The following is a 26,807-nucleotide window of genomic DNA, read 5'->3' as shown; positions in this document are numbered from 1 at the left end:
AATAATGTCTTTTCTAAACAATTTTGCATCTCGGGGCATCAGGAGATTTGGTTTACATCGGAAGTGCTGTTTCGGCCATGTCTGAAACAATTTCCGAGCTATCCAATTAAACCACGACATAGTTCTTCATGCGATCTAATCATTTCAGCTAAGCCGACTTGACGCGGCGCTTTGCTGCCACCTACAGTCAGACGATTAGACTGCAGTAAGTTGAACACCAAAATAAATGAAGGAAATGATTAAACCATTCTCAAAGCAGATTATACAAATACTATGGTTGAACACAAAGTATGTATTACTGCTACTCCTACTACTACTACTCATCACTCTAATTTGGAATGATTGAAAATGCACTGCATTGGAATATCCAAGTGTTGTTATAAATGGTGCAGTTCCTCCCTCTCTTCTGATTGGTTCAGAAAATGTATACATTGCTACTTTATCAACATTTTTTTTATTTTTTTAATATTCTTAAAAATATATATAATTAAAGCTGTTACACCAACTACACAAGTAATATGGGTCTTTTGTTTGGAACAAACACTAAAATCATTATTTAGACTTTGTTGGGCTGCTTTATTTTGAATTAACTAATCAATAACTAACACCAATCCTAATGTGGTTGCCCTTGGCTGTTTGATTTAAGTAATAAATAAACAGTTCGTCATACTTTACACACTACATAACGCTATATTCAGGCTGATTTAACATTTCAGTATTGTCATGAAACAGCCTGTTTGTAGGCTGTATCGGCCATACACACTTTACGCAACATCTCAGGAAAAAAAGGTCAATACACAAAACTGTTTAGTCATATCTATTAAAAGTAATATATCAATGTTTTACGGCCGAGATGACCCAGTGTTAGGTAGGTCAAATATTTAAGAAGAGAAGGAAAAGTTGTTATAGAATCAAATAAAAAACACTTCACTTAATCTTTTATATCTGTTATAAAATATTATTCCTGTAATACTGACACCTGTTGATAAAAAAAAAAACACTGATAAAACATTGAAACTGTAACATAATAATAAAGCATGACACCACAGAAACAGTGTTTTTCTGAGAACTTTATATGTAATGCAACAGCTGTGCTTCTGTAAACACAAGGTGTTTATTCCATCTTTGGGTTCAGAATCTTGCCCATGAAGAGTATGTTTTCTGTATTGCGTTCAGTGATGATGACCATAAATGGACGATTGAATTTCAGGACAGGGATGGGGAGGAAAGACGAACCATAGATGCCGACACCAGTAGCAGCTGCAGCAGTGGCTCCAGCCTCATCGACATCTAAAGTAGCCTGGTGCACAACCTACAGAGTAATGCAGGCAGAGTGAAGTTAACATGGGATGGAATATAGGGAAGGAAATATGTGTGTTCAATAAAATGTTATCCTTACCTCAGAGACCGCCACTTTTTGCCCTCTGCAATGCCGCTCAAGTTTGCATGCTCACAAAACATGTCAGTCACTCCCATTCCAGTCAACACATCAATCAGAGAGTAGGAGGTCTTGATGGAGAACTTTGGAACATATAAATCATATTTCCTGAAAGAAAATTGGGAAATAGACAAACATATAGTGATTGAACGAAAGGACGTAGCTGAGTAGTTAATACAAAACTTCGATATTAGAAACCAAGAATTTAAGGATGATTTTAGATTCTCCCAACCTGGGCCTCATCCATTTTAACCATTTGGTGACATGACCTCTAGAAATGTCATTCTCCAACACTGCCATGTCGTCTGGTAGCAACAGCAGCATGGAGTAGGAGTTGTTGAAGGGGAGCTGGAGGACTGTTGTGTTAATCCCCTGGTCGTAATAAAAATGAAGGTGCTTCTCCATATTCATCATCTGGACTGGAATCTGAAAATTGATCATTTTAACATAAAGGATTTGTGATGATGCATAAGTATTGCAACCCAAATCCCCTCTGAATAAATGAAGGAACATTGAACCTTGGTGTTCTCATCCACGTTGAACATGTCCTTCTTGGTGAGCTCGGGACGAAATGGGATCGCCCACTGTCCTGTTTGATTGAGATGAGCAGAATCAAAGCACAACTCATGGTAGATACATAAAACTTAAGGTGTAATATAAAAGAATTTAAAATGCAAAAATTAACTTAACAGTACATGTTCCTTCAAGCAAACCCAAAACACTAAAAACAAGATTATCTTCAGCCTTAACATCAACACATCTTTATTGCTTCAAACTCCCAGTCTGGACTGCTAGCTGCATGGCTAACTAAGCTAACGGGCTAATGGCAGCTGCAGTTGGCAGCAGTAAGTGATTACTTTGATATGAAGCCCCCCATTTCTTTTGATTACATGTGAAAAAAATCTTATGTATGGCACCTTTAAAGGTTTAACATCAAACAGAGCTAACGCATTGCCTTTCATATCATGCAACCTTTTACCTTTAAAGTAGATGTAACTGATGAGATACATGACTGTGCTTGGATCCAGATTGCTGACCAGCTTGTCTATCTTCCCGTTGGTCTTCTCCTTCACATATTCATTGATGGTATTTTCACTGTCTGCGGTTTTGGTGAAGTCAACATTGAACCCATCTGCAAGGTAGGACTGCCTCAAGGCCTCCAGGAACTCAGGCTGAGGCTTGAATTTGTTGTCTACGAATACAGCAGTCCCCGAGCTGATGAAGCCACGAGTTGCCTCGTTTGCCCTATTGAGGAGCATCTGAAAGGCCTGATTTACATTTTCCTGCGTCAGTAGGGTGTTGTTGTAACCGAGACCGCTGAAGAGCTGCTGGTGGGTCTCCCCCCGAGCTCCTACAGACAAGGCAGCCAAGGCAGTAGACACACTAAATGGGGAGTAAAAGATATTCTTGCCTTGTGAGTCAGCATGAGCTGCTAACTTTCTGTACAGACGGAAGACAAACTCTTTGTTTGCTGCGTTCACCAGAGAGACAGTGTTGGCCCTGCTGTCAACCAGTGTCCTGCTCTGCCTGATGTTTGACGATGGCATGACCTCTACCCACGCAGATCACTGCCGACAAGATCCAGATACACAGGGCTGCACGCATCATCATGAGCTACGACAAAAGGTTAAAAGTGGGTTATTCATCTGGATTGCAAAATGTTTGCTGCTGCCAACATGGATTTTACTTGCAGTTATATTAGCTAGTGCATTGCCCGTAGGAAATATGTGTTCCTATAGAAAAGTGGGAGGTTAAGAAGCTTTTTCATGGATGGCCAAATGAGGCTGTGTTTGAAGGTGGGACGTCAGGGATATTTAGGTTTGTTGTGAAATCCGATATTACAGGGTATAATTGGCCGTTTTTGACAATTTTCGATTTTGCTATTATATTTCACCCTAAAAACTATTTACTTGGTGTCATTATTTTCAGCACAACCTCACATGTGTGACTGTACAGTTATTTTTTCATTTTGACATACTGTATTAACACAATGGACCTAAAATCACAAAAAAAAAAAAACATAAAATCCGAGTAGAAAAAGTTAGATTTTTTTACTGTGAAAACCACAAATATGTTTAAAAAACCTTTTTTTTTTTTTTTTTTTAACTTGTAATGCAAATATAAATTGTTGTTTGCTAAATATGTGCATACATTTAAAAAATTTACGAAGTTATATGTAACTATATACATTTAAATGCAGGCAGTGCTCAGGTCTGCCTGAGCTCCCTCCAGCTGAATGAAGAGCTGCACTGCCTGCTCCACATTCAGCATCTCCTCATTGTCCTCAAACAGTCTACACCAAACACTACATAACACACTAACTATACACTCCAGGCACGCTAAATGTCACAAATCTCTCAACTCACAATATAGTTGTCTATACACCGACTGTCCTGTCATTCATCTGCCTACGTCGCTCCCACAACTTCCTGTTCCTCAACAACCAAACTTGCTGCTTGGACACTTTCGTGACAAAAGCCCGTTTTTTACCGTTTCTTCTGCACCAGACACAAAGCAAACGTGACGGCAATGTTCGAAAAGCTAGCAGCTAGCTACACACGAACATCCACAGATTCCGATTCCACTTTGTTGTCCGCGCATCTCCGGATCTCCTCCGGATCTCCCCCGAGACTCGGTCCGGACTCGTTTAGTCTCATTAATCCACAACAGTCAGTTTAGATGCACATAACTGAACGGGACCGAACCGCCGGCAAAATCCCGGTCCAGCTCGCGCCGCTGCAGGTATAAATCTGCTTGTTTCTTAAGATGGGGGGTCACGGTGGGCTCTGCAGTGATTGGCTCTGGTGCGCACGTGACTGTGGTGGCTCCGGTGGACAATGCTCATGGAATTTGTAAAGCATTTATGAAATAATTTATTAACGGTATCACTGCAGTCCAAACAAATGCGAAATAGCACACCCTTGAACCACGCAGCAGCCATGTTGAAACTCTCAGGTCAGTCTGATCCTGATCCGCAGAGATATTTGAGGAATACACACACACACACACACACACACACACACACACACACACACACACAGACAGACAGACAGAGGTTACTTGCTTTTATAGAGAGATGTCTGTTAAAAAGGCTCTGAAAGGCTTCTTGCTATAAGTGACATTGGAGAAGTTTTGGTTATTTTACAGACAGAAGTCAGGATTTATTTTTCTACCTGATCTTATCAGTTTGATTTTTCCTATAGGGGTGTTTAAATTTAGGTTTATAGTTTCTTTAATGTATTTTATTTTTAACACCTTGCACAGCTCCATTTAAATGTACCCACTGCTTTTTAACTTTTAATCTTTGCAGTTTCTACATGGTTTTAACTTATCTTTTATTACCGTGTGTTTTATTGTTTGTTGTGAAGCACTTTGAGGGGCCATTATCTACTCGTCGATGGAAAGTCAGGTGGAGTTTCGTAGTCTACAAAAACATTCAGGAGCTTCTCTGCAAAACAGCTTTGCAGCATTCTCCTTAACAACTAAAGTAGCTGTGGACTTGTTTTAAAATGTGAAAAAAAAACAATTGAAACCCTTGATGCACAATCAAGCTTGTGCACCCACCTCATATTCAGTGCATGCCAATGCTTTTAGAACAAGTCCCAAATAAATGTTTTGTGGACAAGAAAACCTCCCCCCAAATTTCAATCAGCACGGTGGTGAGTAGATAATGACTGAATTTTCATATTTGGGAGAGACAAACTCAAAACATTTTCTCTTAATATTTTTTTCCCTATTTGAGTTGTTAATATTTAATGCATAATTAAAATCAGATTTTTTCTTTTAAATTTCCTCAAACTACAACACACCAATTCAAGCTTTAAAAGGATTAAAAGAGCAAATATGGGCTAAAGAATTTACATTTACTTTTAAAAACACACATTTTGTAAAGATTTGCTAATTCCAGGGAGAACAGTTAATCAGAGTGGTTTAACGTGAAGATCACATTTATTGTTAAAGCATCTTTTTAAATGACCACTCACCTTCTTCTGGTTCACTGTACGTCCAGCGAAGCACTGACAGGACAGGGGAGATTTACTGTTTTATAAAACGGATCACAGCAACTGAACTTTGGCTTTGTTAATTCTCTGTATCAGCCTCTTATTTGCTCTGCCCCTGCATTTGTTCTGTGTAATGATTACTATCTAACCGTGGCATCGAACTGAGACTGCACAGGACAAATGTAAAAATTCAAGTGGATATTGTTTGCTTTACCAGCGAGTTCAAAAACGTACTAGCGATATTTACTGTCTCTAGCCAATAGTATGTAATCTATAGTAACACACAGTAGAAACCCATTTAATGCTTCTGTATATGCATTTTTACTGTAACGTTCTTCAACATGTACACTGACAGAATATACAGGGCATATTATTACATTACGTTTATGGTAATAACAATGCAATACAGGACAAGTCCCTTTTAAAAGAAATAACAGTGCTAAGAGTAAAAAAGCAGCAATCATAACAAAATCCTTGCATCCAATTTGTACAACATTGTAGAACAGACGGTTTTCAAAGTCTGACCCTGTTGGCCTCCCCTTAAAAAAAGCTTACATAAGGGTGCCCCCTCACCCTCTTAGTCAGCAACAATTCCTGGATGGGATCATGATTTTGTCATCTGATCACGTAGACATTCAACACTTGAGCCAAGATAGGCCAAATATGCTTCAAACTTAAAAAACTACATGAAAAAAGTCCGTTCTTGAAGCATTTATCAACTTCTGACTCTGGGGAGAAGGGTATAATTACCCCAAACTTCTGACTCTGAACTCTCCTTTTAACCAAGTCACACATACTCGGCTATTCTATGATATTCTTATCTGTCATAGCTGCTGTAATCAGGGCTCCCACAGGTCCTTGGAATCTGCACTGAGTCATTAAAAATGCTTGAGTTTCTATATTTTGTGAATGAATAGAACTTGAGGTTATTTAAATATTTCCTGCAGTTTTCTGGCATCACTGTCACACAGCAGCTCAACTGAGTAGAAATCAAACATTCAAACCTCTGACTCTGTTTAGTTTTTGTCTTTGAGCTTCTGTACAACCAGCCAGTTATTATTAAAAACATTCCAAGTGTTGTAATAGTAATCAATCTTGATCTGTATCTTAAGCCATGTCGGGCTGAGTCTGTGAAACCGAGGGAATTGGACCTTTTAAGTCCTTGAAATGTTCATTAACTACTCGCCTCAGTACCATGGGTGCCTGAGCCTTCAGCTGCTCGGCACCCAGACTATGGATCTCTCTCCCCCCACACATAAGACAGTCAGACTCCATCGCAACATTCAAATCCAAACTCAAAACCCACCTGTTCAAACTGGCATACTCACTCTGACTGGTCACTGTGCACTACACTTTTCTTTTCTTTTCTTTTTCTTTCTATGTCAATGTTTGTTTTTAATATTCTGTGATGTTATTCTGTGATTTTATATTTTAATCCTATGTAAGGTGACCTTGGGTGACTTGAAAGGCACCATCAAACAAATAAAATGTATTATTATTATTATTATTATTATTATTATTATTGTCAGCCAGACACTGTGGTCTGTTTTGGCCCTTTTTGTTTGCCCACAACTTAGATTGAGGAATTTTACTGCCAGCACCACCACAACAATCTAAATATAAAATGGCTCCATAACATTCTGGCCCAACTCAAGTCGACTGGGAGGCCTAAACTGATTTGAGACAACGTTTCTTTACACTCTGATGAATGTTCAAGTGTAAATAATGTCTTTTCTAAACAATTTTGCATCTCGGGGCATCAGGAGATTTGGTTTACATCGGAAGTGCTGTTTCGGCCATGTCTGAAACAATTTCCGAGCTATCCAATCAAACCAGGGCATAGTTCTTCGTGGGATCTAATCATTTCAGCTAAGCCGACTCGACGCGGCGCTTTGCTCCCACCTACAGTCAGACGATTAGACTGCAGTAAGTTGAACACCAAAATAAATGAAGGAAATGATTAAACCATTCTCAAAGCAGATTATACAAATACTATGGTTGAACACAAAGTATGTATTACTGCTACTCCTGCTACTACTACTCATCACTCCAATTTGGAATGATTAAAAATGCACTGCATTGGAATCTCTAAAATGTTGTAATAAATGGTGCAGTTCCTCCCTCTCTTCTGATTGGTTCAGAAAATGTATACATTGCTACTTTATCATCATTTTATTCTTTTTAATATTCTTAAAAATATATATAATTAAAGCTGTTACACCAACTACACAAGTAATATGGGTCTTTTGTTTGTTTGGAACAAACACTAAAATCATTATTTAGACTTTGTTGGGCTGCTTTATTATGAATTAACTAATGAATAACTAACACCAATCCTAATGTGGTTGCCCTTGGCTGTTTGATTTAAGAAATAAATAAACAGTTTGTCATACTTTACACACTACATAGCGCTATATGTAGGCTGATGTAACATTTCAGTATTGTCATGAACAACAGCCTGTTTGTAGGCTGTACCGGCCATACAAACATTACACAACATCTCAGGAAAAAAAAGGTCAATACACAAAACTGTTTAGTCATATCTATTAAAAGTAATATATCAATGTTTTACGGCCGAGATGACCCAGTGTTAGGTAGGTCAAATATTTAAGAAGAGAAAGAGAAGTTGTTATAGAATCAAATAAAAAACACTTCACTTAATCTTTTGTATCTGTTATGAAATATTATCCCTGTAATACTGACACCTGTTGACAATAGTTTATCCCTTTACTTTAAATGAATTTTAAAAAAAAAAACACTAATAAAACATTGAAACTGTAACATAATGATAAAGCATGACACCACAGAACCAGTGTTTTTCAGAGAACTTTATATGTAATGCAACAGCTGTGCTTCTGTAAACACAAAGTCTTTATTCCATCTTTGGGTTCAGAATCTTGCCCATGAAGAGTATATTGTCTGTGTTGCGTTCAGTGATGATGACCATAAATGGACGATTGAATTTCAGGACAGGGGTGTGGAGGGAAGACATAGCCATGATGCTGACACCAGTAGCAGCTGCAGCAGTGGCTCCAGCCTCATTGACATCTAAAGTGGCCTGGTGCACAACCTACAGAGTAATGCAGGCAGAGTGAAGTTAACATGGGATGGAATATAGGGAAGGAAATGTGTGTGTTCAATAAAATGTTATCCTTACCTCGGAGACCGCCAGTTTTTTTCCCCTCTGCAATGCCGCTCAAGTTTGCACGATCACCAAACATGTCAGTCATTCCCATTCCAGTCAACACATCATTCAGTGAGTAGGAGGTCTTGATGGAGAACTTTGGAACATGTAATTTATATACCCTGTAAGAAAATTGGGAAATAAACAAACATACAATGATTGAACTGAAAGGATGTAGCTGAGTAGTTAATACAAAACTTCGATATTGGAAACCAAGAATTTAAGGATGATTTTAGATTCTCCCAACCTGGGCCTCATCCATTTGAACCATTTGGTGACATGACCTCTGGAAATGTCATTCTCCAACACTGCCATGTCGTCTGGCAGCAACAGCAGCATGGAGTAGGAGTTGTTGAAGGGGAGCTGGAGGACTGTTGTGTTAATCCCCTGGTCGTAATAAGAATGAAGTTGCTTCTGCATATACATCATCTGGACTGGAATCTGAAAAATTATCATTTTAACATGAAGGATTTGTGATGATGCATAAGTATTGCAACCCAAATCCCATCTGAATAAATGAAGGAACATTGAACCTTGGTGTTCTCATCCACGTTGAACATGTCCTCCTTGGTGAGCTCGGGACGAAATGGGATCGCCCACTGTCCTGTTTGATGGAGATGAGCAGAATCAAAGCACAACTCAGGAACAGTACATGTTCCTTCAAGCAAACCCAAAACACTAAAAACAAGATTATCTTCAGCCTAGACATCAACACGTCTTTATTGCTTCAAACTCCCAGTCTGGACTGCTAGCTGCATGGCTAACTAAGCTAACGGGCTAATGGCAGCTGCAGTTGGCAGCAGTCAGTGATTACTTTGATATGAAGCCCCCCATTTTTTTTGATCACATGTGAAAAAAATCTTATGAATGGCACCTTTAAAGGTTTAACATCAAACAGAGCTAACACATTGCCTTTCATTTCATGCAGCCTTTTACCTTTAAAGTAGATGTAACTGATGAGATACATGACTGTGCTTGGATCCAGATTGCTGACCAGCTCATCTATCTTCCCGTTGGTCTTCTCCTTCACATATTCATTGATGGTATTTGCACTGTCTGTGGTGTTGGTGAAGTCAACATTGAACCCATCTGCAAGGTAGGACTGCCTCAAGACCTCCAGGAACTCAGAACGAGGCTTGAATTTGTTGTCTACGAATACAGCAGTCCCCGAGCTGATGAAGCCACGAGTTGCCTCGTTTGCCCTATTGAGGAGCATCTGAAAGGCCTGATTTACATTTTCCTGCGTCAGTAGGGTGTTGTTGTAACCAAGACCGCTGAAGAGCTGCTGGTGGGTCTCCCCCCGAGCTCCTACAGACAAGGCAGCCAAGGCAGTAGACACACTAAATGGGGAGTAAAAGATATTCTTGCCTTGTGAGTCAGCATGAGCTGCTAACTTTCTGTACAAACGGAAGACAAACTCGTTGTTTGCTGCGTTCACCAGAGAGGACAGTGTTGGCCCTGCTGTCAACCACAGTGTCCTGCTCTGCCTGATGTTTGACGATGGCATGACCTCTACCCACGCAGATCACTGCCGACAAAATCCAGATACACAGGGCTGCACGCATCATCATGAGCTACGACAAAAGGTTAAAAGTGGATTATTCATCTGGATTGCAAAATGTTTGCTGTTGCCAATATGGATTTTACTTGCAGTTATATTAATGTCTGTTTAAAGGCTCTGAAAGGCTTCTTACTATAAGTGACATTGGAGAAGTTTTGGTTATTTTACAGACAGAAGTCAGGATTTATTTTTCTACCTGATCTTATCAGTTTGATTTTTCCTATGGGGGTGTTTAAATTTAGGTTTATAGTTTCTTTAATTCATTTTATTCTTAACACCTTGCACAGCTCCATTTAAATGTACCCACTGCTTTTTAACTTTTAATCTTTGCAGTTTCTACATGGTTTTAACTTGTCTTTTATTACCGTGTGTTTTATTGTTTGTTGTGAAGCACTTTGAGGGGCTATTATCTACTCGTCGATGGAAAGTCAGGTGGAGTTTCGTAGTCTACAAAAACATTCAGGAGCTTCTCTGCAAAACAGCTTTGCAGCATTCTCCTTAACAACTTAATTAGCTGTGGACTTGTTTTAAAATGTGAAAAAAACAATTGAAACCCTTGATGCACAATCAAGCTTGTGCACCCACCTCATATTCAGTGCATGCCAATGCTTTTAGAACAAGTCCAAAATAAATGTTTTGTGGACAAGAAAACCTCCCCCAAATTTCAATCAGCACGGTGGTGAGTAGATAATGACTGAATTTTCATATTTGGGAGAGCCTTTAAACTCAAAACATTTTCTCTTAATATTTTTTTCCCTATTTGAGTTGTTAATATTTAATGCATAATTAAAATCAGATTTTTTCTTTTAAATTTCCTCAAACTACAACACACCAATTTAAGCTTTAAAATGATTAAAAGAGCAAATATGGGCTAAAGAATTTACATTTAATGTTGAAAAACACAAGATTTACTAATTCCAGGGAGAACAGTTAATCAGAGTGGTTTAACGTGAAGATCACATTATTGTTAAAGCATCTTTTTAAATGACCACTCACCTTCTTCTGGTTCACTGTACGTCCAGCGAAGCACTGACAGGACAGGGGAGATTTACTGTTTTATAAAACGGATCACAGCAACTGAACTTTGGCTTTGTTAATTCTCTGTATCAGCCTCTTATTTGCTCTGCCCCTGCATTTGTTCTGTGTAATGATTACTATCTAACCGTGGCATCGAACTGAGACTGCACAGGACGAATGTAAAAATTCAAGTGGATATTGTTTGCTTTACCAACCAGTTCAAAAACATACTAGCGATATTTACTGTCTCTAGCCAATAGTATGTAATCTATAGTAACACACAGTAGAAACCCATTTAATGCTTCTGTATATGCATTTTTACTGTAACGTTCTTCAACATGTACACTGACAGAATATACAGGGCATATTATTACATTACGTTTATGGTAATAACAATGCAATACAGGACAAGTCCCTTTTAAAAGAAATAACAGTGCTAAGAGTAAAAAAGCAGCAATCATAACAAAATCCTTGCATCCAATTTGTACAACATTGTAGAACAGACGGTTTTCAAAGTCTGACCCTGTTGGCCTCCCCTTAAAAAAAGCTTACATAAGGGTGCCCCCTCACCCTTTTAGTCAGCAACAATTCCTGGACGGGATCATGATTTTGTCATCTGATCACGTAGACATTCAACACTTGAGCCAAGATAGGCCAAATATGCTTCAAACTTAAAAAACTACATGAAAAAAGTCCGTTCTTGAAGCATTTATCAACTTCTGACTCTGGGGAGAAGGGTATAATTACCCCAAACTTCTGACTCTGAACTCTCCTTTTAACCAAGTCACACATACTCGGCTATTCTATGATATTCTTATCTGTCATAGCTGCTGTAATCAGGGCTCCCACAGGTCCTTGGAATCTGCACTGAGTCATTAAAAATGCTTGAGTTTCTATATTTTGTGAATGAATAGAACTTGAGGTTATTTAAATATTTCCTGCAGTTTTCTGGCATCACTGTCACACAGCAGCTCAACTGAGTAGAATTCAAACATTCAAACCTCTGACTCTGTTTAGTTTTTGTCTTTGAGCTTCTGTACAACCAGCCAGTTATCATTAAAAACATTCCAAGTGTTGTAAAAGTAATCAATCTTGATCTGTATCTTAAGCCATGTCGGGCTGAGTCCGTGAAACCGAGGGAATTGGACCTTTTAAGTCCTTGAAATGTTCATTAACTACTCGCCTCAGTACCATGGGTGCCTGAGCCTTCAGCTGCTCGGCACCCAGACTATGGATCTCTCTCCCCCCACACATAAGACAGTCAGACTCCATCGCAACATTCAAATCCAAACTCAAAACCCACCTGTTCAAACTGGCATACTCACTCTGACTGGTCACTGTGCACTACACTTTTCTTTTCTTTTCTTTTTCTTTCTATGTCAATGTTTGTTTTTAATATTCTGTGATGTTATTCTGTGATTTTATATTTTAATCCTATGTAAGGTGACCTTGGGTGACTTGAAAGGCACCATCAAACAAATAAAATGTATTATTATTATTATTATTATTATTATTATTATTGTCAGCCAGACACTGTGGTCTGTTTTGGCCCTTTTTGTTTGCCCACAACTTAGATTGAGGAATTTTACTGCCAGCACCACCACAACAATCTAAATATAAAATGGCTCCATAACATTCTGGCCCAACTCAAGTCGACTGGGAGGCCTAAACTGATTTGAGACAACGTTTCTTTACACTCTGATGAATGTTCAAGTGTAAATAATGTCTTTTCTAAACAATTTTGCATCTCGGGGCATCAGGAGATTTGGTTTACATCGGAAGTGCTGTTTCGGCCATGTCTGAAACAATTTCCGAGCTATCCAATCAAACCAGGGCATAGTTCTTCGTGGGATCTAATCATTTCAGCTAAGCCGACTCGACGCGGCGCTTTGCTGCCACCTACAGTCAGACGATTAGACTGCAGTAAGTTGAACACCAAAATAAATGAAGGAAATGATTAAACCATTCTCAAAGCAGATTATACAAATACTATGGTTGAACACAAAGTATGTATTACTGCTACACCTACTACTACTCATCACTCTAATTTGGAATGATTGAAAATGCACTGCATTGGAATATCTAAAGTGTTGTAATAAATGGTGCAGTTCCTCCCTCTCTTCTGATTGGTTCAGAAAATGTATACATTGCTACTTTATCATCATTTTATTCTTTTTAATATTCTTAAAAATATATATAATTAAAGCTGTTACACCAACTACACAAGTAATATGGGTCTTTTGTTTGTTTGGAACAAACACTAAAATCATTATTTAGACTTTGTTGGGGGATTAGTTATTTTGAATTAACTAATCAATAACCAACACCAATCCTAATGTGGTTGCCCTTGGCTGTTTGATTTAAGTAATAAATACAAAGTTTGTCATACTTTACACACTACATAGCCTTATATTCAGGCTGATGTAACATTTCAGTATTGTCATGAAACAGCCTGTTTGTAGGCTGTATCGGCCATACACACTTTACGCAACATCTCAGGGAAAAAAGGTCAATACACAAAACTGTTTAGTCTTATTAAAAGTAATATATCAATGTTTTACGGCCGAGATGACCCAGTGTTAGGTAGGTCAAATATTTATGAAGAGAAGGAAAAGTTGTTATAGAATAAAAAAAAAACACTTCACTTGATCTTTTCTATCTGTCATAAAATGTTATCCCTGTAATACTGACACCTGTTGACAATAGTTTATCCCTTTACTTTAAATGAATTAAAAAAAAAAAAAAAACACTAATAAAACATTGAAACTGTAACATAATAATAAAGCATGACACCACAGAACCAGTGTTTTTCTGAGAACTTTATATGTAATGCAACAGCTGTGCTTCTGTAAACACAAAGTGTTTATTCCATCTTTGGGTTCAGAATCTTGCCCATGAAGAGTATGTTTTCTGTGTTGCGTTCAGTGATGATGACCATAAATGGACGATTGAATTTCAGGACAGGGATGTGGCGGTAAGACATGAGCATGATGCCGACACCAGTAGCAGCTGCAGCAGTGGCTCCAGCCTCATCGACATCTAAAGTAGCCTGGTGCACAACCTACAGAGTAATGCAGGCAGAGTGAAGTTAACATGGGATGGAATATAGGGAACGAAATGTGTGTGTTCAATAAAATGTTATCCTTACCTCGGAGACCGCCAGTTTTTGCCCCTCTGCAATGCCGCTCAAGTCTGCACGATCACCAAACATGTCAGTCATTCCCATTCCAGTCAACACATCATTCAGAGAGTAGGAGGTCTTGATGGAGAACTTTGGAACATATACATCATATCTCCTGAAATAAGATTGGAAAATAGACAAACATACAGTGATTGAACTGAAAGGACGTAGCTGAGTAGTTAATACAAAACTTCGATATTAGAAACCAAGAATTTAAGGATGATTTTAGATTCTCCCAACCTGGGCCTCATCCATTTTAACCATTTGGTGACATGACCTCTGGAAATGTCATTCTCCAACACTGCCATGTCGTCTGGCAGCAACAGCAGCATGGAGTAGGAGTTGTTGAAGGGGAGCTGGAGGACTGTTGTGTTAATCCCCTGGTCGTAATAAGAATGAAGTTCCTCCTCCATATTCATCATCTGGACTGGAATCTGAAAAATGATCATTTTAACATAAAGGATTTGTGATGATGCGCAAGTATTGCAACCAAACTCCCATCTGAATCAATGAAGGAACATTGAACCTTGGTGTTCTCATCCACGTTGAACATGTCCTCCTTGGTGAGCACGGGATCAAATGGGCTCGCCCACTGTCCTGTTTGATTGAGATGAGCAGAATCAAAGCACAACTCATGGTGGATACATAAGACTTCAGGTGTAATATAAAAGAATTTAAAATGCAAAAATTAACTGAACAGTACATGTTCCTTCAAGCAAACCCAAAACACTAAAAACAAGATTATCTTCAGCCTAAACATCAACACGTCTTTATTGATTCAAACTCCCAGTCTGGACTGCTAGCTGCTAACTAAGCTAACAGGTTAATGGCGGCTGCAGTTGGCAGCAGTCAGTGATTTCTTTGATATGAAGCCCCCCATTTCTTTTGATTACATGTGAAAAAAATCTTATGTATGGCACCTTTAAAGGTTTCTCATCAAACAGAGCTAACACATTGCCTTTCATTTCATGCAACCTTTTACCTTTGAAGTAGATGTAACTGATGAGATACATGACTGTGCTTGGATCCAGATTGCTGACCAGCTTGTCTATCTTCCCGTTGGTCTTCTCCTTCACATATTCATTGATGGTATTTTCACTGTCTGTGGTTTTGGTGAAGTCAACATTGAACCCATCTGCAAGGTAGGACTGCCTCAAGGTCTCCAGGAACTCAGGCTGAGGCTTGAATTTGTTGTCTACGAATACAGCAGTCCCCGAGTTGATGAAGCCACGAGTTGTCTCGTTTGCCCTATCGAGGAGCATCTGAAAGGCCTGATTTACATTTTCCTGCGTCAGTAGGGTGTTGTTGTAACCGAGACCGCTGAAGAGCTGCTGGTGGGTCTCCCCTCGAGCGCCTACAGACAAGGCAGCCAAGGCAGTAGACACACTAAATGGGGAGTAAAAGATATTCTTGCCTTGTGAGTCAGCATGAGCTGCTAACTTTCTGTACAGACGGAAGACAAACTCTTTGTTTGCTGCGTTCACCAGAGAGGCAGTGTTGGCCCTGCTGTCAACCACAGTGTCCTGCTCTGCCTGATGTTTGACGATGGCATGACCTCTACCCACGCAGATCACTGCCGCCAAGATCCAGATACACAGGGCTGCACGCATCGTCATGAGCTACGACAAAAGGTTAAAAGTGGATTATTCATCTGGATTGCAAAATGTTTGCTGTTGCCAATATGAATTTTACTTGTAGTATATTAATGTCTGTTTAAAGGCTCTGAAAGGCTTCTTACTATAAGTGACATTGGAGAAGTTTTGGTTATTTTACAGACAGAAGTCAGGATTTATTTTTCTACCTGATCTTATCAGTTAGATTTTTTCTATAGGGGTGTTTAAATTTAGGTTTATAGTTTCTTTAATTTATTTCATTTTTAACACCTTGCACAGCTCTATTTAAATGTACCCACTGCTTTTTAACTTTTAATCTTTGCAGTTTCTACATGGTTTTAACTTGTCTTTGATTACCGTGTGTTTTATTGTTTGTTGTGAAGCCCTTTGAGGGGCCATTATCTACTCGTCGCTGGAAAGTCAGGTGGAGTTTCATAGTCCACAAAAACATTCGGGAGATTCTCTGCAAAACAGCTTGGCAACATTCTCCTTAACAACTAAAGTAGCTGTGGACTTGTTTTAAAATGTGAAAAAAAAAAAATGTGAAACCCTTGATGCACACTCAAGCTTATGCACCCACCTCATATTCAGTGCATGCCAATGCTTTTAGAACAAGTCCCAAATAAATGTTTTGTTGACAAGAAAACCTCCCCCCAAATTTCAATCAGCACGGTGGTGAGTAGATAATGACTGAATTTTCATAGTTGGGAGAGACTTTAAACTCAGAAAATGTTCTCTTGATATTATTTTCCCTATTTGAGTTGTTAATATTTAATGCATAATTAAAATCAGATTTTTTCTTTTAAATTTCCTGAAACTGCAACACACCAATTCAAGCTTTAAAAGGATTGAAAGAGCAAATATGAGCTAAAGAATTTACATTTACTGTTAAAAAACACATTTTGTAAAGATTTGCCAATTCCAGGGAGAACAGTTAATCAGAGTGGTTTAACTTGAAGATCACATTTATTGTTAAAGCATCTTTTTAAATGACCACTCACCTTCTTCTGGTTCACTGTATGTCCAACGAAGCACTGACAGGACAGGGGAGATTTACTGTTTTATAAAACGGATCACAGCAATTGAACTTTGGCTTTGTTTATTCTCTGTATCAGCCTCTTATTTGCTCTGCCCCTGCATTTGTTCTGTGTAATGATTACTATCTAACCGTGGCATCGAACTGAGACTGCACAGGACGAATGTAAAAATTCGAGTGGATATTGTTTGTTTCACCAACCAGTTCAAAAACGTACTAGTGATATTTACTGTCTCTAGCCAATAGTATGTAATCTATAGTAACACACAGTAGAAACCCATTTAATGCTTCTGTATATGCATTTTACTGTAACGTTCTTCAACATGTACACTGACAGAATATACAGGGCATATTATTACATTATGTTTATGGTAATAACAATGCAATACAGGACAAGTCCCTTTTAAAGAAATAACAGTGCTAAGAGTAAAAAAGCAGCAACCATAACAAAATCCTTGCATCCAATTTGAACATTGTAAAACAGACGGTTTTCAAAGTCTGAGCCTGTTGGGCTCCCCTTACAAAAAGCTTACATAAGGGTGCCCCCTCACCCTCTTAGTCAGCAGCAATTCCTGGACGGGATCATGATTTTGTCATCTGATCACAGACATTCAACACTTGAGCCAAGATAGGCCAAATATGCTTCAAACTTAAAAAAAATACATGAAAAAAGTCCTTTCTTACAGCATTTATTAGCTTCCAACTCTGGGGAGAAGGGTAAAATTACCCCAAACTTCTGAATCTCTGAACTCTCCTTTTAACCAAGTCACACATACTCGGCTATTCTATGATCTTCTTATCTCTCACAGCTGCTGTAATCAGGGCTCCCACAGGTCCTTGGAATCCCCACTGAGTCGTTAAAAATGCTTCAGTTTATGTATTTTGTGAATTAATAGAAATTGAGGTTATTTCAATATTTCCTGCAGTTTTCTGGCATCACTACCACACAGCAGCTCAACTGAGTAGAATTCACACATTCAAACCTCTGACTGTTTAGTTTTTGTCTTTGAGCTTCTGTACAACCAGTCAGTTATTATGAAAAACATTCCCAGTGTTGTAATAGTAATCAAGCTTGATCTGTATCTTAAGCCATGTCGTGCTGAGTCTGTGAAACCGAGGGAACTGGACCTTTAAAGTCCTATTAACTACTCACCCCCCTATGCTGATGGAAAGTTGCTGCAAGTGAAGTTAGTCCACTAAACAGTTTTGGAGCATCACAACAAAACCACCTGACAGTATTCCGGTATCAATGTAGCAGTCCAATTGTTTGATTGAGACTTGCTATTTCTTTTTGTTTGTGCTGGTTTTTCCTCATGGCTTATTGCAGGGGATTCAGATCACCTGTGCCCAGGTGGGGGGACTGACTCCTGATTGAGGAGTGAAACCTGCTTGGGGCATTTTCCTTCCAGCCACTCAGGGTGTGATGACACCCTTTTTGTGAAGGCTTAAAAGTGGCGGAGAATGGCAAACAGGTGGCTCTCACCCTCATTGTGAACCTCAGTCCCCTGTGATTGTCAGCCAGAAACTCTGGTCTGTATAGGCCCTTTTTGTTTGCCAACAACTTGGAGTGAGGAAATTTAATGCCAGCACCACCACAACAATGTAAATATAAAATGGCTCCATACAGCTTGTCTTGCCCAATCCAAGGCGACTGGGAGGCCTCAGAACCCAAACTGATTTGAAACACCGTTTCTTTACACCCTTGACGAGTGTTCAAGAGTAAATAATATCTTTTCAAATCAATTTTGCATCTTGGGGCTCAAGGAGATTTGGTTTACATCGGAAGTGCTGTATGGAGTCATTTTCTGAGTCTATTTGTTTTTTTGCCTTTTTAACATTATAAATCAAGTCCCCATCTGCTTCAGTTGTTCAGGGGAATGCTGCAATGCTCTTTTGCTTCAAAGTTTTGTGGAATACGAAACCTCATCCGACTTTTCATCGGCATTGGGGTGACTAGATATTGATTAAAATTTTTCATTTTAGGGACATCTTGCGCTTTAAGAATGTCTGGAAACACTGTAATATTATATAACTTCCCCAAAGCTGTTTGGATCCCCCTGGTGAGGCCCACATCCCTGTTTGAAAACCTCTGTTGTACAGTGCTTGAGCTATCTTTGTCACACTTTTCCATTTGTTCTGGACCCATGAAACCTGACCGGTGATGCTATTAAACAGGGTTCAGTGTGTTCCAAAGAGCTGGCCGTCCAGCTTGATGAGCTGTCGGAGGAAACCTCGATTGGGGATAACGCCCCGGTTATCTTTCACAGCACAAATCGCCTCCACGAGGGTCAGGTTCTGCTTCAGCATCAGGTAAGCCAGGACCAGGGTGGCAGAGCGGCTCACTCCTACATGACAGTGCACCAACACTTTGCCTGAGAATCAGAAAAGCATTATTTCTAAACAGACACCCAATTTAATCATAAATTAAGATCACGTTTTCTTCCCCTTCTCTCACCTCCTCTGAGGAGTGCGCTGTGGATAAAGTCGGCTGCTGCCTGGAAGTTGACACTCATGTCAAACGTGCAGGAGTCATGAGCCTCTATGCCCATGTAGGTGATCCTCATGCCCGCATAAATATCTGGCTGCCCTCTGCGTTTACTGTGAGCTGCATTCAGGATGTGAGTGACTCCATGCACGGATAGATCAGCCCGGTTCTCTGCACTTTCTCTGAAAAACACAACGAGCCTGTGGTGTGTTTCCTGTTGAACTGTTTGCATGCAGCTCGTTTCGCAGTGATGGATTGATATTTAGAAAAGTAATCTCAGACATGCGAGTAAGAATATGTCAGGAAACATGAGACCTTGCTTTCATGCCCTCCCTAAGTGGAAACTCTCACATAGCTGAGCTGCAGTTTACGCAATGTGGAACGCAACCCGTCCGATCTCAAGTTAGTCAGTCAGCACATAAATCTGATTAATGCTCAGTTCCTCTTTCACACATGTGGACTAAATCAAAGTCTAGACTTGGGTAATATTTGCGTAAAGGCTCCATTCACTCTCTCTGTCACAATATTTGGAAAGAAGCATGCACAAGAGAGGGTTACAAGGTTGTGCTACCTTTTTGTGTTTTTTTTCCTCAAAAGAGAGAAGTAAGTCACTTACTGGTCACCGATGTAAAGCCTTGGCCACACTTCGTCCGCATGGCTAATGATGGCTTTGCCAGTGAACAAGAGTCTTTCCAACTCGAACACTGCCAAACCAGGTGAGCTCAGGTCAATTTCCACTTTGCGAGGAGGAGGTTTATCGTTCCAGGACGCAGGAAGTTTGGCTGTATAGGACATTGCTTATTCTGTTTGGAGTTGAGGCAAATGTCAGAGGTGACGCAGCAATTTTCTTAACTTATCAGGCAACTTCTTTTCCACTAAAATGTAAAAAAAAAGAAAAGAAAAAAGTAGCTGCAGTTTATGGCAATTTAGTTACATAAAAAAAAAAAAGTTCTGAAAAATTTCTCCCGAGTAGTATGGAACTGCCGTGTATAGCTGGGTAACATGAATGACCGTCTCAGGCTTCTTCACCTCAGATTTACTCACTGCAGGGAGACCTACAGTAAGTGCTGTCAGGGCATTTGACCCTCAAATTAAATCTAACCCATGTGCCTCCAGCGTTCAGAGGCCCGTGTTGTGCTTTTGCATCAAAATAGCTCTCTATTTAAAGATCTGAATGCTGCCCGGCAGATGTAGGGTTTGTGAGGCCGTGCAGCAGTTTCCACTTGTCAGGAAAAAAAAAAACAAGCACTTTTTCCTCATTCATCAATTTTAAAAACAGGTGTGTGTTTTTTTTTTAATAGAATTGAATTATTTATAGCCGTTATCCATATTGAGCTTATACTCTAAGGGCGCTCTTAACTGTTTGCAATAGAAAATTGTGAGAGAAAAAAACAATTCAGTTGATCACAGATTTAAAAAATATACTGACATTTAATTATTTCTCTTCTATTTTTTCACTTGTAATAATTTCAATATTAATCAGGCAAAGATTCCCATCTTGTGTTGGAAACATGCATTACATCTGAGACTGTACAGTTGAGTTGTGCTCCATTTTAACAGAAACTTACCAGCACAGGAAAATGAACACAGATGTGACAGATGACTGTTTCTTTTTTCATGCAAAGCTTGTGATCTTATTTTTATTTAATTTTTTCCTATTCATATAAAACCATCCCCTGATATATGGCACTCTTTTTTTTTTTCTAAATCAACACATCAAGAATGATTGAAAAAAAAAAAAAAAGACTTGCTCTATACAAGAAAATGGATCAGGGCGCAAATCTGCATTTGAACAAGGATGTTGAGGAAACAGAAAGGTCCAAAGTAAACAAGTGATCTGAGGGCTGCAACCATCACTGTCTTTCAGCACAAAACATGACTGAAAGTGTTAAAAGGGACAGTTCACCCCATAATGAAAACTGCTTGTCTCCTCTTGCCTGAAGGGCCATTTATCTAAATTGTTTCACTGTGAGCTGACACATTTTGGAGATATCGGCTGAAGGGATGTCTGCCCGTTTCAAAATAAAAGGAACTACCTGCCACTCAGCTTGTTGTGCGCAAAGAGAGAAAAAGAAACGCACATTTGAAAAACTCAACTGCAGTGCCTCTTTTGAGAAATCCTGACCTGGTTACACAAGATAATCCGCAGACCTTGTTTTGAGCCGTTTCACGTCGGAACTATTTTCCTTCCGCATCACGGAGCAGGAGAAAGCAAGCCATCTACTCACAGACTCGGTCCTCAGGGGGACACTGTAGAGCTATTCTGAGTGTTGCCATGACCACAGTAGTAAACAAACCTGCTGTGTGTGGAGGAACGTGGGGGAGGAAAGAGAGAAAAGAAGAGGTGACAAAGTGTCACAAATATGTCGATGCGTATGCACATGCTGAGCTAGAGTTTGGAAACTGGTAACCTGAGGTTGTCTGGAGCGGAAATGAACCCAAACAGAGGGGTTCAGCTTTTGTGTTTCAAGCTTCGGCGCCCCGGGGCTGCGATGCTCAGACTGAGCCTGCGCTTGTGTTACAATTTTCACTTGACACTCGAAACGCAGTGACGCGTGCGGCCAGTCTGGTGTAGCTTGGAACGTTTGCGAACTTGCGTCGACCGTGTTTCTGCCCTTACATCCCACCCTGTCTTTGTTCATGAGTAGATGCACGTTTCCGTCTGTGCAATGATACAGGCGGGTGCAGTTCAGTAGAAAGAAAACAGTTCTGACATGAAACTGCTCACAACAAGGTCTTGGTATTATCTTGAGGAACCGGGTCATGATTTCTGGAAGGGGAAATTGCCGTTGAGTCAAAAGCTATTCATAAGGCGCTTCGGGCACAACAAACCAAGTGCGATCTACTTTGATTATATTCAAGAGAAAGCAGCTTTTGGAATTTGTGGCGAACTGTTCCTTTAAAAACACAAGCTCTCCTATATCCTTTACAGCAACTCACTGAACACTTAATTTGGAGGATACAATTCACAAAAAGGGATAGAAAGAAAAGTTCAATAGCTTTTCATGTCATTCTTAAACTTGTTCCTATGTAACTGTAGTAACAGTAGTTCCTAGAGTGAAATACATGGCATTCATATGTAGGTCTGATTCTAGGTCCGCAATTAGGAAGCAATTCATCCAAAAGATGGAATAATGGGGACAGCAATCTTCAGGGGGTTTTCACTAATCTGCTACGTTCTAGGTCCAATTCTGAGCTCGGAAGATGTTGTGGCTGTATCAAGTGCATGCAGGGCAGGGAGCACAACTTGAGAAGGGAAAGCATTGCACCTATTCCTGCAGACACGTGGAGACGTAAGTGGCTATGGGCAACTAACTGTATCGGGGGCTACATCCTGATCATGCAAATGGACTGTGAAATGTATTAGTAGACGGCAAACGAAGTGCACGTGTTGCAAGACGACGGATCGGACTAAAACTGACCCGCGCTCCTGAGGGACAGCATGATGAGAATCTGAATCACAGGTTGGAGAAGAGACGTAATGTGGCGCTAAATAAATTCATCTTCCAGAGACTCGGCCCTGCATTATGCTGGCAAAGGCATGATGTAAGAAGATGAGCTTACTGAGAGTGTCAGGTTGTGGAGTCAGCACACTCACTCGCTCACTGAGGCTGAGAGTCACTTGTGATATGTACCACCATCAGTCTGCACATCTAATCCCACCATATCTCTTATACCAGCATAATTACGCTTTAGAGGTTGACTCCATGTACCAGTCAGTTGCTCTATCTTGTTCTTGAGTCCATGCCACTTACTGTAGGCATTTTTATAATCATAGTGTTGGAATGAAACCTCTGATAACACAGCTCAGAGGAACAAGAATAGAACCTCACTGTGTCCATGGAAGATCTGGAAGAAGAAAACAGCGAGACTTAGTGATCCACAAACCAATAAACAAGTCCAGTTCAGAAGGCTTTCTTCTCCAGCTGGTCCAGAATGGCCTGGATCCTCTGTACGGCCTCCTTTCGGGCTTGCCGGATGGTCTCCAGTCCCTGAGTCTCCACAGAGTCCAGCACCAGCAGCTCTTTGGTCAGCAGTTCCTCCAGACATCGGTAATTCTTGTCTGACTTTTTGCCAACAAACTCGTCAACATCTTCCTGAAGCAGCAGCACCCTGGCCATGACCTCTTGGACCCGTGCTAAGCCGGGGTTCTGGCTCAGGGGCTGAGACTGAGCCGGAGCTTGGGCCGGAGCTGGGGCCGGGGCCGAGGGCGGGGGCTCACCTTGTGAAGGATCACCTCTCCCGGTTCTGTTGTACAATTGGGGAGGCGAACTTATCTCGGCAGGCTTTCCATTAGGGGGGTTCGGGGATGGGGCTGGTCTGGGTTTAGGTCCCACGGGTGGGGGACGATGCTGCTGTTGGTCCTATAGTAACACAAAACAAAAGATAGTGAAATATCGTGTTTAAAATGTTTTATGTCCCAACGTTATATGATATAAACCCACATTTCACAACCATATTTTACTTGAGCTGCAAATGCTTCAAACACAAGGCAAAACAAGCCAAAACTATATCAATATCAATGTGGCACTCAGCTTCTAAAGGCTGACATTGGACAGAACCTGAACATCATATCAAGGACAGTATGTCAATAGGTATAAGTAAAATACAGACTTCGCTTATCCCGTGTGAATGCGCCACACAAAACACAAATATGGGGTGGTCATTTCTAAATCACATGAGTTCCCCTGGTAATACTAGTCCTGTGAGAACAGGGCTCATGCTGTAGTAAACCTCAGTGCTTTAGTGTTTGACATCTAAACCTTATTCGTACGGGACTAGTATTACCAGGGGACCCCATGTGATTAAAAATTACATTGCTGTGTTTATGTTTGTGTGGCACACACACACACCCACACACCCACACACACACGATGAGGGAAGCCTGTGTTTTACTCATATTTACTGAAATTATCTCCTGGATGTGACCTCAATGGCTCTGCAGCTCAAACATTCAGAAGCTCTTAGGACGATTTAAGTACTCAATGTATGAGCATCCAAAATTCTAATTCTTAAAATAATGTTAATATTTTTTTTTTTTTTTGTACAGCTGATAATATCACTGCCAAAATCAGATGCTGTACAACCTGACCAGACATGTGCCCAGATATTTCTTGATAATTAAATTCAGATCAAACCAAGTTTGACTGTACCTTAACTAGATTTATCAATGCCATTTTCTTCATTTTAAAGCATAGGATTTCCTTATGTCTTATATCCGCATCACTTTGCATTTACCTCACTTAATTAACAATTAGGAATCTTTTGAAAATTAAAGCCACATCTAAACTCTTGCAGACCCCTACCTTGGGTTGGTAAGGTGGTGGAGCGCCAGTCCCAGTCCCTGGCCACGCCGGAGGGTGAGCAGGACGGACGGGATTCCCGTAGTGGTTTTGTGGCGGCTGCTGACCTGGCTGCCATTGCTGCTGTGAGGCTGCATACACACCAGAGTGCGCCCACGCTTCAGCCTGGGGATTCGGGTGGAGAGCCTGACCTGTGGGGTACGGTGGGGTTGGAGGCATCGCATGACCACTTTCGCTATAGTGAGGGTACGGTCCAGCAGGATATCCAGGACCCTGAGAGCAGAGGCAGGACAGATGTATGTAGTATTGTCAAAGATGTTTACCTTCTTTTGGGTGAGAGAGCAATTTTGTTTTGGGAAAAACAGCTACTTAATTTTAAATTCTTGGACAATTAACTGTGATGTTACATCATTGTGAACTCACTCCTTGACAGTGTGGACCAGGATAGTGATGGTGTTGATGTTGATGTTGAGAGTGCGGCTGTCCAGACGGCCCGCTGCTCTGCTCAGCTGGGCAGCCCTGGTTAGGATACGGACCTGGAGACGGTCTCTGAGGGTCAGCACAGTAGAACGGGTTGGATGGGTGGAAACCACTTGTTGAATATTGACTCTGCGCTGGGCTGTAGACGCCGTGGCCATTTGGATAACCTGCAGGCATCACCTACACAGAAGGCACAAGAGAGAGGGTTAACCGTTAGTGTGGACATATCCACATCACTGTGATGTAACTGTTTAGCCAACGTAGCGGACTGAGAAAATGAGAGTGAAAGGTGAAAGCACTTAAGGGACTTAGCACAATGAGTAGATTTACTCCTAATGTACACCTTTGGACTTAGAGGGCCAGGTTGCGTCATGAGCTGTACCTGTGGATTGTACTGTGGCTGAACATCTGATCCAGATGGATAGGTATTTGCATAGTGTCCTGTGGAATGAGACTGGGGATACCAGTAGTGTGAAGGGTAGCCTGGATACTGAGGAGCATCCTGTGAACACACAACATCAGACAGGGGAGTTATTAAAGCACCAAGAGTGGCTGTATTTATAATCTGAGCGGACCTCTATACAAGCCAACACAGCCGACTATAAACCACATGTATCACACGTCGCCGCCTTTCGCAGTAAAAGGCAGCAACAAAGTAAACAAAGGCACTGACTCATGTAGTGCTCGCTGAACCAGTTTCGATCAAAACAGATAAATGCAGGAAAGCTAACCGGAAACAGGCTAAGTTGAATATTCGACTAAATATAATCTATTGTTAAAACGTGCAGTTTATTCTGGTGCTATTAGCAGTGCTGTTACATCAAGATAAAGGTCACAAACTCGGGACAACAGCTGAACTAGCAGTGTAGCAGCAACTATTACATAATAGCAGCTAGCTCCGCCGAGCTAGCGTGAGAGATCTCTAACGTTACGCAAGCTAGCTGGATAAAAATACTTCTCTGAGCAAACTCTGGTCGTTTTCAGATGGTAAACACACTCAGAGGCAGCGGGCAAGCCCAGGAGATTTGTCCAAGCTGTATCCGGCTACTTACCATGTTGTTTTTCCAGTTTTCGATATTATTTTCCGAGTTGCAAGTCGAGGGCCAGCCAGATTTTAGATTGGACTGCATTTGATGATGGTGCATCAGCTAAGCGCTTTCCCGGGCAGCTGTCCTGTCATGTGCCATTGCAAAGAAACAAACCTTTAACAAGCCTAACGCTACGTGGAAGAGTGGTCAGTTGGTCCAAACTGTTAACAACAGTGTTGCCGTTTTTCCACAGAAGTGGAGATCGCTTGATCGGAATCAGGAAATCGTTGAATGACACCGAGCCCGGAAAATCCTGCCCTGTCTCTTTAACGAGGAGCTCGAGTAAAACTACAGAGGTCTCACTATGTTGCTTATTTCTGGTACCAAGGACGTCTTTACGGGTCGCTAGGATCTGCTGTAATTTCGCTCATACCACACAAAGCTGGGACACTGTGCGGTCTACTACGGTCTACTACCATG

The 26,807-nt window shown here is 40.6% G+C and overlaps 4 protein-coding genes and 1 pseudogene across 4 annotated transcripts; all 5 read right to left on the bottom strand.

Annotated features, from left to right (window-relative positions):
• Window positions 1–1,055: 1,055 nt before the first annotated feature.
• Window positions 1,056–18,580, bottom strand: LOC115581112 (plasma serine protease inhibitor-like). The gene is given in 8 exon segments (XM_030415975.1): window positions 1,056–1,312; window positions 1,400–1,416; window positions 1,419–1,546; window positions 1,671–1,864; window positions 1,957–2,027; window positions 2,418–2,950; window positions 2,952–3,052; window positions 18,185–18,580. Coding segments are annotated over 7 exon segments (1,239 nt in total). The 5' UTR covers window positions 3,050–3,052; window positions 18,185–18,580; the 3' UTR covers window positions 1,056–1,114.
• LOC115581109 (hibernation-specific plasma protein HP-55-like) lies at window positions 8,253–10,197 on the bottom strand (annotated as a pseudogene).
• LOC115581110 (serpin A3-5) lies at window positions 14,006–17,044 on the bottom strand. Its single transcript, XM_030415972.1, has 6 exons — window positions 16,997–17,044; window positions 15,365–16,001; window positions 14,909–14,979; window positions 14,623–14,816; window positions 14,350–14,497; window positions 14,006–14,262 (listed from the first exon to the last, which is right to left on the bottom strand). Exons 2-6 carry the CDS (start codon window positions 15,996–15,998, stop codon window positions 14,065–14,067), a joined length of 1,245 nt encoding a protein of 414 aa, XP_030271832.1. The 5' UTR covers window positions 15,999–16,001; window positions 16,997–17,044; the 3' UTR covers window positions 14,006–14,064.
• A 229-nt stretch (window positions 18,581–18,809) lies between the features above and the next one.
• Window positions 18,810–20,705, bottom strand: LOC115581114 (dual specificity protein phosphatase 26-like). The gene is made up of 3 exons (XM_030415977.1): window positions 20,133–20,705; window positions 19,487–19,698; window positions 18,810–19,403 (listed from the first exon to the last, which is right to left on the bottom strand). Exons 1-3 carry the CDS (start codon window positions 20,309–20,311, stop codon window positions 19,210–19,212), a joined length of 585 nt encoding a protein of 194 aa, XP_030271837.1. The 5' UTR covers window positions 20,312–20,705; the 3' UTR covers window positions 18,810–19,209.
• Window positions 20,706–20,927: 222 nt separating this feature from the next.
• Window positions 20,928–26,674, bottom strand: bag4 (BCL2 associated athanogene 4). The gene is made up of 5 exons (XM_030415976.1): window positions 26,352–26,674; window positions 25,682–25,801; window positions 25,243–25,479; window positions 24,823–25,092; window positions 20,928–23,880 (listed from the first exon to the last, which is right to left on the bottom strand). The coding sequence occupies exons 1-5, from the start codon at window positions 26,442–26,444 to the stop codon at window positions 23,422–23,424; spliced, it is 1,179 nt and encodes a 392-aa protein (XP_030271836.1). The 5' UTR covers window positions 26,445–26,674; the 3' UTR covers window positions 20,928–23,421.
• Between the last annotated feature and the right edge of the window lie 133 nt (window positions 26,675–26,807).

This window comes from Sparus aurata, chromosome 5 (assembly GCF_900880675.1).
Source record: "Sparus aurata chromosome 5, fSpaAur1.1, whole genome shotgun sequence".
NCBI classification, from domain to species: domain Eukaryota; kingdom Metazoa; phylum Chordata; class Actinopteri; order Spariformes; family Sparidae; genus Sparus; species Sparus aurata.
The sequence above is the reverse complement of the archived record's forward strand: the minus strand, read 5'-3'. Positions and strand labels throughout refer to the sequence as shown.

What these genes read in the sequence shown, in the direction of transcription:
- LOC115581110 (XM_030415972.1), bottom strand. Translation starts at nt 15,998, where the DNA reads ATGACGATGCGTGCAGCCCTGTGTATCTGGATCTTGGCGGCAGTGATC. An exon ending in ACGTGGATGAGAACACCAAG is followed by an intron (nt 14,817 to 14,908) that starts GTTCAATGTTCC and finishes ATCATTTTTCAG; the next exon opens with ATTCCAGTCCAGATGATGAA. An exon ending in AAAAACTGGCGGTCTCCGAG is followed by an intron (nt 14,263 to 14,349) that starts GTAAGGATAACA and finishes ATTACTCTGTAG; the next exon opens with GTTGTGCACCAGGCTACTTT.
- LOC115581114 (XM_030415977.1), bottom strand. Translation starts at nt 20,311, where the DNA reads ATGTCCTATACAGCCAAACTTCCTGCGTCCTGGAACGATAAACCTCCT. An exon ending in AGGCTTTACATCGGTGACCA is followed by an intron (nt 19,699 to 20,132) that starts GTAAGTGACTTA and finishes TGTGTTTTTCAG; the next exon opens with AGAAAGTGCAGAGAACCGGG. An exon ending in CAGCGCACTCCTCAGAGGAG is followed by an intron (nt 19,404 to 19,486) that starts GTGAGAGAAGGG and finishes TCTGATTCTCAG; the next exon opens with GCAAAGTGTTGGTGCACTGT.
- bag4 (XM_030415976.1), bottom strand. Translation starts at nt 26,444, where the DNA reads ATGCACCATCATCAAATGCAGTCCAATCTAAAATCTGGCTGGCCCTCG. An exon ending in AGCCACAGTACAATCCACAG is followed by an intron (nt 25,480 to 25,681) that starts GTACAGCTCATG and finishes CCTTCTGTGTAG; the next exon opens with GTGATGCCTGCAGGTTATCC. An exon ending in CACCACCTTACCAACCCAAG is followed by an intron (nt 23,881 to 24,822) that starts GTAGGGGTCTGC and finishes GTGTTACTATAG; the next exon opens with GACCAACAGCAGCATCGTCC.